Source organism: Petromyzon marinus, chromosome 28 (assembly GCF_048934315.1).
Source record: "Petromyzon marinus isolate PM22_M1 ecotype Great Lakes invasive population chromosome 28, UKy_Petmar_22M1.pri1.0, whole genome shotgun sequence".
Taxonomy (NCBI): domain Eukaryota; kingdom Metazoa; phylum Chordata; class Hyperoartia; order Petromyzontiformes; family Petromyzontidae; genus Petromyzon; species Petromyzon marinus.
The window spans coordinates 970413-985035 of NC_133694.1; the positions used below are offsets into that span (position 1 = coordinate 970413).

At 59.6% G+C, this 14623-nt stretch overlaps 1 protein-coding gene across 2 annotated transcripts in view; it reads right to left on the minus strand.

The window, feature by feature from the left end:
• Nucleotides 1-664: 664 nt before the first annotated feature.
• LOC116946850 (agrin-like) overlaps nucleotides 665-14623 on the minus strand; it is a 156263-nt gene continuing 142304 nt past the window's right edge. For both annotated transcript variants that reach the window (XM_032962053.2, XM_032962054.2), the window contains 19 exons: nucleotides 14353-14480; nucleotides 13867-13990; nucleotides 13295-13414; nucleotides 12823-13158; nucleotides 12356-12548; nucleotides 11325-11540; nucleotides 10770-10854; nucleotides 9728-9872; nucleotides 8944-9081; nucleotides 8000-8099; nucleotides 7313-7477; nucleotides 6829-6940; nucleotides 6248-6364; nucleotides 5099-5291; nucleotides 4821-4908; nucleotides 4471-4695; nucleotides 3889-3992; nucleotides 3327-3509; nucleotides 665-2670 (listed from right to left, as the gene is read on the minus strand). In XM_032962053.2, coding sequence (XP_032817944.1) covers nucleotides 3349-3509; nucleotides 3889-3992; nucleotides 4471-4695; nucleotides 4821-4908; nucleotides 5099-5291; nucleotides 6248-6364; nucleotides 6829-6940; nucleotides 7313-7477; nucleotides 8000-8099; nucleotides 8944-9081; nucleotides 9728-9872; nucleotides 10770-10854; nucleotides 11325-11540; nucleotides 12356-12548; nucleotides 12823-13158; nucleotides 13295-13414; nucleotides 13867-13990; nucleotides 14353-14480 — 2750 coding nt within the window. In that variant the 3' untranslated portion in view covers nucleotides 665-2670; nucleotides 3327-3348. The remainder of the gene's footprint in view (nucleotides 2671-3326; nucleotides 3510-3888; nucleotides 3993-4470; nucleotides 4696-4820; nucleotides 4909-5098; nucleotides 5292-6247; nucleotides 6365-6828; nucleotides 6941-7312; nucleotides 7478-7999; nucleotides 8100-8943; nucleotides 9082-9727; nucleotides 9873-10769; nucleotides 10855-11324; nucleotides 11541-12355; nucleotides 12549-12822; nucleotides 13159-13294; nucleotides 13415-13866; nucleotides 13991-14352; nucleotides 14481-14623) is intronic.

The window sequence follows — 14623 nt, forward strand, 5'->3', positions numbered from 1 at the left end:
AACACAGAGACAGAGAGACACAGAGACACAGAGACAGAGACAGAGAAACACAGAGACAGAGACACAGAGACAGAGAGACAGAGACAGAGAGACACAGAGAAACACAGAGACAGAGAAACACAGAGACAGAGACACAGAGAAACACAGAGACACAGAGAAACACAGAGACACATAGACAGAGAGACACCGAGACAGAGAGACACAGAGACAGAGACACACAGAGACAGAGAGACAGAGACACAGAGAAACACAGAGACAGAGAAACACAGAGACAGAGACACAGAGAAACACAGATACACATAGACAGAGAGACAGAGAAACACAGAGACAGAGACACAGAGAAACACAGAGACAGAGAAACACAGAGACAGAGACACAGAGAAACACAGAGACACATAGACAGAGAGACACCGAGACAGAGAGACACCGAGACAGAGAGACACCGAGACAGAGAGACACAGAGACAGAGAAACACAGAGACAGAGAAACACAGAGACAGAGACACAGAGACACATAGACAGAGAGACACCGAGACAGAGAGACACCGAGACAGAGAGACACAGAGACACAGAGACAGAGAGACACAGAGACACATAGAGAGACAGAGAGACACAGAGACACACAGAGACAGAGAGGAGTGGCGGGGTGAGGAGGAGTGACGAGGTGAGGAGATATCCGTTTATTGAGTTCTGCAGTGCAGGTTACATCAGCAAGAAGACCCGCGAGTAGAAACAGATACAAAATTAGTAGAACGCCACAATATACACACCTTGAGCTATCGGGGATTACAAAACGCTCCCAAATATAGGGGGGGGGGCAGGGAGGGAGTGGTGCAGGGCCCCCAGCCCGACACTCACCTGCCCGACACTCACCAGCCCGACACTCACCTGCCCGACACTCACCTGCCCGACACTCACCTGCCCGACACTCACCAGCCCGACACTCACCTGCCCGACACTCACCAGCCCGACACTCACCAGCCCGACACTCACCTGCCCGACACTCACCTGCCCGACACTCACCTGCCCGACACTCACCTGCCCGACACTCAGTGCTCCTCTGACTCACAACAACGACGACGACGGTCAATGGCAAACGCGCTCGCGACAACAACAAGACAACAATAATAATACAAATAATAATAACGATGACGACGACGACGACGAAGATCACGACGACAACGACGCAGTGTTAACAGGCAGGCGCGTTCCCTGGCGACGGTGTCGGCTAGGCGGTGATGAGGAGCAGATTAGTGGTGACTTGGCGGTGGTGGAGAGGGGGGGGTGGATGAGTGAATTTGGGGGGGGGCAGTCTCAAGCCCCCCCCCCCCTCCAACCTCAACACCCTCGCGTGGCTAGCGACGGGCATGGGGGGGGGGTCTTGGGACAGACTCTCGATTAAGAACGGCACGGACATGGCATCATCGTCATCGCAGCTGCGTGGTGCTGGTTGCCTCGACTCCCATCGCAGGCGGCAGTGCGGCAGCGGGGCAGCGGGGCAGGGACAACCCCGCACCCCCACGGCTACAATCACCTGGGTTCGATCCCCAACGTGGGACGCCTTCCCGTGTGGAGGATGCACACTTCCCCTCTCTCCCCCCTGGTCTGCGCACGGCTTCCCTGCGGCTTCCTCGGGGGGTTTTCTCCCACGGCCAAAACGTGGCAGGGCCCCCCCCCCTCGGGCCCCCCCCCGGGCCCCCCGGGGTTGTTCAGAACCCCAGCCCCGAACAGACTGGTTCCACGTGGGAGAAACCGGATCGATTCCCCCTCGTGTGCCGTCAGGACTTCTCAGGTGCTTGCCAATGGCACTTGCCCCAACGAGCCGTTTCGGCTTACAAGGGGGATCTTTGTCCGCGTGTGCGCTGTGTGTGTGTGTAAATGAGTGCGTATCGGCGTGCGCGTCATTAAAGAATTTAAATGTAATCATCAGTGATTTAACGATTCAACGCTCCACGATTCGATTGACCAATCGATCCTTTGCGGTGCGTGTAGAATCTACAGTGGTATGAATATATAATCTATAGTGGTATAAAAAACATGAGTAAAAAATAATCAACTCTTACGCAGACGATTCTATGAATGCACCGTGGGCATAAGAATCGATTTTAACCGATGAATCGATGCGTCCCTCCTGATGACAAATTTCCACATCCGTCGTGCACGTCAATCATGCGCATCCGAGTTGCACATTTACAGAGCGTACCCAAAAAAACACGCGCATCACCCACCCACCCCACCCCCATACGACTATGCACAGTGCACCTCGACGCTCGCTAACCAATCAAAACGCGCATGGGCCTGCCTGATTTTTATGGAGGAAAAAAACATACAAGAGGCCAATTGTATATTTTTTTCCTTCCCTTTAAGGCCACAGTGTTGTTACCGACACGGAACGTGTTGAGTTTATTTTTGTTAATTGTGCTTGTGCACCAATGCAGTCACAAAAATATCGATTACATTTTATTGGGTGCACTTTGTAAATGTGAAGCTGCTAAGAACACTGGATCAGCATTCACAATGAGGAATGGCTGGAGCCAGGTGGAGCTTGCTGGACCCAGGAGGAGCTTGCTGGACCCAGGAGGAGCTTGGAGTAATTGGGTGGAGCAGTTGGAGCTGAGAGGTCTCCGTGTGGCATCCAGGAACCCAAGGGGAGTGCTCCACGCATGCGACCCTGCACCACGAGCAGAATCATCAGTGTGTGTGTGTGAGAATGTGTGAGAATGTGTGTGAGTGTGTGTGACAATATTTGTGTATGTGGCTGGGTCATGCAGTCCGCATGCCCAGCCACCGCATGCCTAAACAGCTTTTGTTCGGCCGGATCGAGGGGGCTAAACGGGCGCGGCACGGGCTAAAGAAGAGATGGAGTGATGTGGTACAGGAGGACGAGGAGCTGAGTGGACTTGCCGATGACTGGTACCAGCGGTGTCAAGATCAGCCTCTGTGGAGGAGGCTCGTGAAGGACGCTACCGGGCAGTTGGAGGCAGTCGCCCTCCAACAACAACGGAGGGTGGAGGAGCGACGCTCACAACGAGCACCAGGCGACTAAAACACAGCAAGCTGGCATAGCAGAGGGCACAGGTGGTGCATCGGCCACTCATCTCAGTCAGTCAACCCATGGCACCTGGCTCTGTCCCGTGACCTTTTGCCAGCGGGCGTTCGACACTTCACGTGGCCTTAACGTGCACACAGCCCGGCACAAGCGCCGTGGTGACGTCACCGCCACTCGGGGCGAATGGCGGCTGCTGTTGTGTGTGAACGTGCGTGTACGTGTGCATGTGTGTACGCGAGCGTGCGTGTAGTTGAGCGTGCGTGTGTGCGTGAGCGTACCGGAGCGTCACAGTGGGGGCGGTCAGAGCGAGGAGGAGCAGTGGAGCAGCGGGGGCCGGTGGAGGGCGTCGGCGAGGAGGTCCACGGGGTGGCCCCCCACCTCGAGGTCGCGCACGCAGCCCACGAGGCCCACGGTGGAGCCGGGCGGCAGGCGCGGCGCACGACGCCGCTCCGCCGTGCCGCCTGCACGGCACACGGCACGCGTCATCACGTGGCACGCGTCACGTGGTACATCGTCGCGCGGCACGTCGTCACACGGCATGAGTCGTCACACGGCAAATCGTCACGTGGTACATCGTCACAAAGCACATCGTCACGTGGCACGCGTCACGTGGTACATCGTCACAAAGCACGTCGTCACACGACACAATCAGTGGACGAGTGAGTGAGTTGGCGGATGAGTCGGTGAGTGAGACGGGTGGATGACACGGTTGGTGAGCGCACGAGCGAGTTACCGAGTTGGTGAGCGAGTGGGGGGTGTGAGTGGGGTCGGGTGAATGGGCAGGAAAGTGGACGTGCTGTGTGTGTCGCGGTGTGTCTGCGTGCGGGGCGTGCAACGTGCCGAGCCAGAGGGCCCCGTCCGTGTCGAGCTGCGTGGCTCCGCCCGCGGCCGTCCCCGTCACTGCCTCCGCGTCCCCGACCTGCAGCCACCCGTCCTGCTGGTGCCTGCAGCCAAGTACAGTACAATAAAGAACAATATAGACAAAGATCCTCCACGTAACCTTCACAGACTGTTCCCGTGCTGTCAGCGAGCATCCACGAAGGCAGGCACGGCACACGAGGGGGTGGGTGGCCAGCACCAAGGCCAGCCGCCTTTGTCTTCCCAGTTCTGATGTTTACACTCCGCACCAGGTACTGATTTTCGACTGAGTCGACCTAATAGAAGCCGAGGACCGGTTCAGATACTCATCACTGGTGTTGGCCGTGAGCGCGAATCGAACTCGAGTCGCCGGGTTCGCAGTGCAGCACGCTAACCGCCGCCCCACCGCTCCCTACAATAGCAATATAGACACACACAATATAGACACACACACAATATAGACACACACACAATATAGACACACACAATATAGACACACGCAGACACAGAGAGGTCCACCACCGCCACCACGGAGGCCGCACGTGCCACCACCGCGCCACGCACCTCCAGGCCTTGATGCGGACCCAGGCCTTGGAGTCGGCGGGCAGCGGAGCGGACAGCAGGCCCGGGCGGGAGCCCAGGTACCAGGTGAAGTGCACGCGGCCGCCGCTCAGCGCGAGGCCCAGGTAATCGGAGCCCTCGCGGGCCTTGCCCTGCCACAGCAGCAGGCCCGGCCTGCCGCCGGCGCGCACGCTCAGCACCAGCGAGTTGTTCTGCTGCGACTTCACGCTGCGCTCGCACGCACGCACATGGTGACGCACACGCACGTGGTGAAGCACACGAGGTGAAACACGGGCATACGTGGTGAAGCACACGCACACGTGGTGACATTCCACAGGTATGTAAAGTCGTACCTGTGCTTGATGGCGTTGTAAAACTCCACGTGAGTTTTCCCATCGAACGCAATCGCGACGCTGTCACTCTGATCCCGCTGCTCCAGGGCTGTTGGCATAACCACAACAACGACGACAATTAAACAAACACAACAACAACAAACAAACAACAAACAAATCCGGCGATTATCCTGCCTACATTTCCAGTTTTGTCTCTCAGGGGGGGTCAACGGGCAGACGCAGAAATTAAATGGTGGCCGCACAAACACCACCACCGCCGCCAAGTCCACGGGCCTCACCGTTTTCACAGGTGCGGCCGGAGAATCCGCGTGGACACAGGCACTCGTAGAGCTCCAGCTGGGGCCGGCACTGCCCGCCGTTGCGGCACGGGTTCTGGCCGGACGTGCACGGGTGCTGCACGAAGTTGGTGATGTCCACGGCGGCGCGGTGCCCCTCGGTGAGGCTCGGCACGACCGTGCCACCAATCGAAAGCTGCGGGGGAGCGAGCGCGGAGGGGGAGAGGAGAAGGTTCCGTCATTTTCTCCTACGGTCGGCGGTTAAACCCTCGCGGTGGGGGGGGGTGGCGTGGGCGAGGATGTACGATGTGATGGTCCATCCAGAACGGCATTCCAGGTCGGTGTTATGGAATTTGTTTTGGTAGCGGGCGGAACGCATTTGCGAGCTATAACACCGACGTGTCCGCCACTACGTAGGTGGCCGGGCGTGGTGCTGGCCACCACCCCCTCGTATGCTGTGCCGGCCTTCACAGGTGCCTGCTGACAGCTCTTGCCCCAACAGTCTGATCAGGCTACGTGGGGGATCTTTGGTGTAAACCAGTCCACGAGCATCCTTTTGGCAAAGGCTAACAAACAAATCAAATCTGGTGGAGAAATCTCACAAAACCAACGCAAACATCAACAAACCATTCCAGGAATATTTCCTGAAAAGTATTTTTTTCCACCCATCCACATCCCCACCCCCTCCACGTCTCACAAACACACAAAGACAAAGATCCCCCGTATAGCCCGAACAGACTTTTGTTGGGTCAAGTGTTGTTAGCGAGCACCTATTCAGACCGACACAGCACACGGTGGGGGGGGGGGGGGGGTGTGGACAGTAGCTCGTCCGGCAGATATTCGTGACTGGTGTTGGCCATGCGCGGAATCGTTGTATGGTACGTCCAGTAGACGTTCAACCACAACTTTCCACCAATGTTAGCCAAACGTTTCCCAGGTGCCGTAATCACTGCACATTACCGCAGGGGAGACAAAGGTGGCCGAAAATTTGTTCTGACCAGGCTCTCGCTAACAGCACCATCATCATCGGTCACGGTCATTAAGTTCCTGCTCACGGCTAACATCAGTGGCGGGCCGATATTAGACCCGGTCCCGGACCTCCCCTAGATCAACTCGGCCTTAAAAGTCCCAGGCGTGGCGGGTGCGGCGCACCTGCTGGATGGCGCCTGTGAGCCCCGTGGTGATGGCGGCCGCCCGTGCAAACTTCTTGAAGTCGGGCGCTCCCCCGATGTAGAATGGCTCCTTCACGTTGAGTGACGTGTGGGGGCTCTATGGGGGGGGGGGGCGGGAGATGGAGAGACACGGTCATGGTCCGTGCGGTATTTGTGAATGCTTTAAAGTTGAGAGTGTTCATGCGATAGCAACGGGGGGGGGGGGCACGGTAAGTGTCGTGACGACGATCCGCCCGGGAACGCCGATCGCCCCGGACGGCCACTCCTCGGCTTCCGTGGCGCGGATTCAAAACCTCCAACGACAAACGCGATGGAAAATCCGCGCATGTTTGGTGAATCTGGAAGCTGGCGCGGTCGCGTGTGGATGGGCCGCGTGTGCGCGCGTGTCCATCCGTGCGTGTCCGTCCGTGCGTGTCCGTGCGTGTGTGTGTCCGTCCGTGCGTGTGCGTGCGTGTCCATCCATGCGTGTCCGTGCGTGTGCGTGCGTGTCCGTGCGTGTGCGTGTGCGTCCGTGCGTGTGCGTGCGTGTCCGTCCGTGCGTGTGTGTGCGTGCGTGCATACCGGGGACTCTCCGGTGAGCGGGCGGCCCTGGTTGATGGTCATGGAGCCGGAGCGACCGCTGCGCTGCACACGCACCACGTGCCACACGCCCAGCGGGAGCCGCTCGGTGCTCCTGCTCGTCGCCCCACGGCACGGGCACGAGCACACGGGCACAAGCGGGCACACGCGGGTACACACACAGGCACACATACACGTGGGCACACACAGGCATACACGGGCATACATATACATGAGTAGACACATACAGAAAGACAAAGATCCCCATATAGCCGCACCAGGTACTCATGTTAGACTGAGTCGACCTTGAGCGAGAATCAAAGCCAGCTTCCCACGTACACACCGGCGCGTACACACCGGCGCGTACACACAGGCGCGTACTTGCACACGGGAACAGCTGCACGCTCTGCTTGCCATGGAAAGCCGCCAAAGGACCCCCCCCCCCCGCTCCCCCCCCGGTGTCCCGCGAGCCGGCAGCGCCCCGCACCTGATGACGGCGGGGCCCTTGCCCAGGTCGAACTTGAACTCCAGGAAGCCGTTGACGAGGTTGAGGGACACAAAGTCCCCGCGCCCGTCCGTCTGGTGGCCGTTGTAGAGGATCATGCCGTCCTTCTCCTGGCTCAGGAAGGACACCTCCAGCGTCAGCTTGCTCCTGCGGTGGGAGGGGAGGGGGGGGCGGGGTGGAGGGAGGGGAATTCGTCACCGTCGAGCGAAGACGGCCGGCGCGGTCGAGACTAGCGACGGAGTTGCAGCCGATGGCGGGAACCGCACGGCTGCCGCCAATTCCAGAACGCCGTTGCGGATGCACCGTACACCGTGCGTCCTCTGCCGCTCCCCCCCACCACCCCCGCCGAGACCGCGATAGTTTAACCGCTGACCTCGGAGCCAACGAAGAAATATTCCTCCTCCTCTCCCCCTCCTCGCTCGCTCCCCCGCAGCTGTCGAACAACCGTACCGAGATTCACCGAGGGACACCGCTCGCGCACAGGAGCTGGATGGATCGTGGCATCGCGAGGCCGTGACAGATGACGACGGCTTGGCGAGGCCTTCACCCGACCACGACCACGACGATGATGACGTGGGCGGGATGACGTGGCGGCTGAGATGTGAGGGCACGCGGGCGGCGGAGTGGCGCGCGTGCCCCCCGCCCCCCCTCCACCCCAGCGCCACTCACTGGTGCGTGGAGCTGACGGATTCCAGGCTCTCGCGCTCGATGTACGACGTGAGGCCGTTGAAGGCCGGGATGAAGGCCGCGGTCTTGTCCACCGCCACGTCTGGGAGGAGGGGACAAGGCTGGTGAGTGCGGCTCGCTCGCCACGCAAGGCAACGCGGAGGTCGACCGGAACCTCGGCGCTAGGGCCCCGGCCTGACTCGATGGCACAGCTGCAGAGACAAAAATCCCCCGTGGAGTCTTCAACAGTGTCGGGCCAAATGCTCTCAACCAAGCACCTATGAAGGCCAGCAGGGTACACGAGGGGGTGGGTGGCCAACATCACGCCCGGCCGCCTTTGTCTCCCCAATGCTCATGTTATTTGTGCATCGCACCAGGTACTAATTTGAGGCTGAGTCGACCTAGTGGACGCCCAGGACCCCGATCAGGTATTCATCACCGATGATGGCCATGAGTGGGAATCGAACACGGGTCGCCGGGTTCGTGGCGCAGCGCGCCAACCACCGCGCCACCGCTCCGCCGGGTGACACGCACACACACGTCACGCACACACACGTCACGCACACACACGTCACGCACACACGTGTCACGCACACACACGTCACGCACACACACGTCACGCACACACGTGTCACGCACACACACGTCACGCACACACGTGTCACGCACACACACGTCACGCACACACGTGTCACGCACACACACGTCACGCACACACGTGTCACGCACACACACGTCACGCACACACGTGTCACGCACACACACGTCACGCACGCACGCGTCACGCACGCACGCGTCACACACACATGCGTCACGCACACACGCATCACACACACACGCATCACACACACACACACACGTCACGCACACACGCGTCACGCACACACGCATCACACACACACGCATCACACACACACACACACGTCACGCACACACGCGTCACGCACCTCGGTCACAGAGCTTGCCCTCGCGCCCCAGCGGGCACTCGCACTCGAAGCCGCCCCGTGGCAGCACGTGGCAGCGCGATGCCGGGTGGCAGGGACTGGGCTCACACGCACTGCTGGTCGAGTCGGCACACGTCGGGCCTGGGGGCGGTGGGGGATAAACAAGAGGTGGTGGAGGTGGTGGAGGTGGTGGAGGTGGTGGAGGTGGTGGTGGTGGAGGTGGTGGAGGTGGTGGAGGTGGTGGAGGTGGTGGTGGTGGAGGTGGTGGAGGTGGTGATGGTGGTGGAGGTGGTGGAGGTGGCGGTGGTAGAGGTGGTGGAGGAGGCGGTGGTAGAGGTGGCGGTGGAGAATGCATGTCCGTGCGTGTGTGTGTGGGTGCGTGTGTGCGTGTGTGCGTGTGTGCGTGTGTGTGTGCGTGTGTGTGTTAGAAACATTTAGGCTGGTCTGCCTACGATCCATCGTGGGTTTAACCAGACTGGATTGTGCGAGGAGCTCACAAATCCTTGAAAGATCTGGGCAAGGTCCCATCGGTGAGCTCCTCCGGCGGGGAAGGCTGCGTTGGCTGGGTCATGTAGCCCGCATGCCCAGCCAACCCCATGCCGAAACAGCTTTTGTTCGGCCGGATCGAGGGGGCTAAACGGGCGCAGCACGGGCTAGAGAAGAGATGGAGTGATGTGGTACAGGAGGACGTGGAGCTGAGTGGACTTGCCGATGACTGGTACCAGCGGTGTGTGTGTATGTGCGTGTGTGCGTGTGTGTGTGCGTGCATGTGTGTGTGTGTGCTCACCGGTAAACCCCTCTTGGCAGATGCACTGGTACGCCTCCGCCTCCCTCATCTGGCACACGGCCTTGTTGCGGCACGGGTTGGGGCGGCACGGGTTGTTGCCGCACTCCCCGATGCCCTGGCCGTACCGCACCTCGCCACCCTGGAACTTCACAACGGCGCCAGCGTGAACGCCGCGGCTCGCGAGCGACGCGGAAGATCGCGAGTTCAAATCATCACGATCATAATCCCTCTGGGGTGGATAACACGAGTACTACTTTGTGGGGAAGTCAACAGCGGTTGTCCTGTGGATATACAGTACTCATCCCCATCATAGGCATGTGGAATTTACACCACTGGCTTTGCAGGGCTGTAAACGGGAGATCAGCACGAATGTCTCAATGCTCATTTCAGCCAGAAACTCACTCATGTCTTGTTTCCACACACGCACACGCACACACACACACAAATATAAAGACAAAGATCCCCCGTATAGCCTTAGCAGATTGTAGGGGCAAGTGCTGTTAGTAAGAACAATATAGACAAAGATCCTCCACGTAACCTTCACAGACTGTTCCCGTGCTGTCAGCGAGCATCCACGAAGGCCGGCACGGCACACGAGGGGGTGGGTGGCCAACACCACGCCCGGCCGCTTTTGTCTCCCTAGTGGTGATGTTTACACACCGCACAGGGTGACTCATTTGAGGCTGCGTCGACCTAGGGGAGGCCCAGGATCGGTTCAGATAATCGTCACTGGTGTTGGCCGTGAGCGGGAATCGAACCCGGGTCACCAGGTTCGTAGCGCAGCGCGCTAACCGCTACCCTACCGCTCCCCACGTACTCACACACGCGCACACACACACGCACACACACGTATGTGTGTGCGTGTGTGTGTGTGGAACTTCTCTCCCACTGTACGTAGCCAACCGTGCTAATCGGAGGTACGGGGGAAAGGACGACAAACACATACAGACGTATTCCCATCATGCACACACTGTTGGGGCAAGTGCTGTCAGCGAGCACCTATGAATGCCGGCACAGCACACACGCGAGGGCGGGTGGCTACCTGCAGGTTGTAGGCGACGTCGTTGACGAGCAGCTGACTCAGGCAGCCCGTGAGTCCCCGCTGCACCATCGCCTGATGCTTTACACTGGTGGGAGGCAGCGATGGGTGGCAGGGGCAGGGGACGCAGGGGGATTGGTGGTGGGGCAGCGATCGGGGGTCTGCGCAGCCGCGAAATTTATTTATTTATTTTTACATACCACGGTTTGCCGGGTGCAAGGCCCGAAAATGCGCAAGCGGTGAAATGCGGCCAGCAACAATCGGCACCATCAGGGCTATTGTTACCATCGCTGCTGTTGTTGTTGTTGTTCTCAGAGCGAGGGGGAGGGAAGAACGAACCAGGGTTCACTTGAGCCGGATCTGTCTCGAGTTAGCGATCAGGAAATTGTACTCGCAGCCGGCACACCACGTCCGGTATGCCGCTCGCTTTGTGGACGTGGCTGTTTGTATACGACGCGCCCAATCCCGTCTACCGGCGACGCAGTAACCACCCCTCCAGTGCACCACCCCACACCGCCCCCCCCCCCAGGCCCCCCGCCCCCCACGGTTTGCGCTCACGTTTGCATGACGTTGGCGGGTGCCCCCCCTATGAAGAGGTCGCTGTCGAGGTTGAGACCCTCAGAGCCGGGGGGGCTCTCCCCCTCCACGGGGGGCTCCTTGCCCACGGAGAGGGAGCCGGTGCGGCGGGTCCGCTGCACTTCCACGCTGTACCAGCGGCCCAGCTGCAGCTTCACGCGGCTCGTGATCACCGCCATGCCCGAGCCCAGGTTGTACCTGAGAGAGGGGGGGGGATGACGAAGATCGTCAGATGCGCTTCCGAGGCCGTCTGGAACGCTCTTCCTTCCGATGTTAGGAGGCCACTGAAGCTGCGCACTTTGAAATCATCATCTGCATTGACAAACTCGTTTCTTCACAGCTGCTTTGTGTGTTTAGTTCGTTGTCCTTCTCCCGTACTCGCGATTAGCGCGGTTGGCGATGTACGGTGCGAAAGACGTGAAACGTGCATACAAAAACATATTTTTAGTCAAAGCTGTTCATTCACGGATTTTACTTTCGCAAAATTCGATTATTCGTGGTGTTATCTTCATAATATCTCTCTCAGAATGAGAATCTTTGTTTGTTCTGCAGGAGGAATCCGATGAGCTATGAAGCTCTTTTTCACAGATGTCCAGTAAATGAGTCCAGTAAATGAGTTAAAATAACAAGAACACAACAACACAAATCAACGATATGAGTGCAAAGCAGATAAAAGGTAAGCAAGGCACTCAAAATAAGTTAATAAGTATTTAAATATAAATTACGTGACTACATAATTTCCTCCCAATTTTTCAACACTAAAAACACGTTTTCTAAATTGAAAACGAATTTCTTTATAAACCTCACGTCTGATTCACGCGGTTGGCTACGCACGGCACGAGGCAAGTTCAACACAGCACGGACAAGCTTGGGCAAGGCGTCACGTGGCCTGCAACCGAGCACTGTGGAGGCGAGGGTTGGCGGGTCACCGCGCCCATTTTAATTCATTTGTATCGAATAAAAGTTGTTCTTGGCGGGGGGTGGGGAGTCAGGGGGGCTGGGTGGTCGCTGACCGCAGCTGGACGACTCCGTTGACGAGCGCGAGCGAGAAGAAGTCGCGGACTTGCGCCTGGCCGCTGTAGAGCAGGAGGCCCTTGGGCTGCATCGAGCGGAACTGCAGGCTCACGCGCAACGTGTAGAAGGCCTCAATCGGTTCGAAGGCCAGGAAGGACTCTCCGCCAAACGCCGGCTGGTGGTAGTGGACCTCTGCGGAGCCCCGCCGACGGTGGGGTTAGAACATCGCTTCGCAACGCAAACGTACACAAATGTGCGCGGGCGCGGGCGGTGCTCGCTCCTGCCGCTCACTAAAGGCGCTGTTAAAAGCTATACGGGGAGTCTTTGTACGAGTGTAACGATCTCTGCCAGAAACGTCGCCTATGATTTTAATAATAATTTACTATTATTTTAATTGTAAGGCGACTGCCAATGCAGTATGACCTATGAACGCATCAACGAGGGGGCCAGGGGGTGCTGGACCTGCCTTGTTCACACACGGCGCCGCCGCGCCCGACGGGGCAGATGCAGGTGTAGCCCGAGGGCTTCTCGGGGCGGCATTGGCCCCAGTGGAGGCACGGGTTGATGGCGCAGTTGTCGCTCTGCTGCGGCCGGGGCCGCTGCTGCTTCGGCGGCGGAGCCGCGGACGGCGCCGCCGGAGGAGGAGCGGCGGGAGGAGCGGCGGGAGGAGCGGCGGGAGGAGCGGCGGGAGGAGCGGCGGGAGGAGCGGCGGGAGGAGCGGCGCGCTGCCGAGTTACCGCGGAGGCGGTCGCCGCCGCGGCCGGGAGCGAGGAGACGGCGGCGGCCGCCGGGGGCGGCGTCGCTGGGAGGGGGAGAGAGGTCGCGCGTCGGTCGCGGGGATCTCCGTGTCTGACCCGGTGAGCGCTGGGCGCTCGATCCCGCGCGATCCCCCGCGATCCCGCGCGGTCTCCCACGATCCCGTGGCGTGCGGGCCGTACCGGGCATGAGGAGCGAGACGTGTCCCTGCTCGGGCTTCGTCACGACGATGCCTCTCTTCCTCTGCGAGCGCAGCACCTTGAGCAGCGCCCTCCGCACCGCGTCCGCCGAGACGTGCGAGTCTGGGTGTGGAGACGTGGGGCGCAGGCTCGGAGTGCAAGCGCTGCTACTGCTGCTGCCACCGCCACATAAAATCACCACCTCTACAGCCACCAATACCGCCGCTACCGCCACTACCACCGCTACCGCAACCACTACCACTACTGCCACCGCTACCGCAACTACCGCCACCGCTACCGCCACTGCCGCCACGAATACCATACCACTACCAACATCACTATCGATACGGCTACCGTTACCATGAGCGTTACCACGACCGTGACCATTATCACCACGGTTACCACTGGCACTACTGTTACTACGACCACTGGCAACGCTTCTTCCTGCACCACCACCAACACCACCACCATTAATGCCACCACGAGAAACCACAACCACCATCGCAACGACCACCACCACCACCAGTGGAGCATTCTAGCTCTGCTATCCTCCGCCGCGTCCGAATGGCTCTTACTGGGGTCAAAGTGCAACTCCACGTCGGCCTGGACGTGGCCGTTGGAAGGCGCGGACGCGAAGCGGAGCACGCGGGCGCTGCGGAACCACTTGCGCACCTCCGAGTGCTGCAGCAGGTCGCTGAGCTGCAACACACAAAGACAAAGACCCCCGCCCACCGGGAAGCCTTGACAGGCCGTCGGGGCAAGTGTTGTTCGCGAGCGGCACCTATGAAGGCTGGAACGGTACACGTGGGGGATTGGTGGCCGGCACCACGCCCGGCCGCCTTTGTCTCCCCATTGCCGATGTTTACACACCGCACCAGGTACTCGTTTAATGCTGCGTCGACCTGGGGGTAGGCCCAGGACCGGTTCAGATAATTGTCGGCAGTGTTGGGTGTAAGAGGGACTCAAACTTGCGTTGCCTGGTTCAACGCACAGTGCCCTGACCACACGCGCATACGCGCGCACGCACACGCTCACACGCACACACGCGCGCACACACTCACGCCGTTCTCGGTGCTGCTCCGCGTCTCGGCGAACTGCTCGGACGTTGGGTCCGAGAGCCACGGTCCGAACGTCGTCTCGGCGCCCTCCAGCTCCTCGATCGATAGCTGGGCCAGCACGACGCGCGTCGCTGCACGCGGTCGCACACGCGCGCAGACACGCACGCGCGCACACACACACATGCGCGCAGACACGCACGCGCGCAGACACACACGCGCGCAGACACACACACGCGCAGACACACACACGCGCAGACACACACGCGCAGACAAC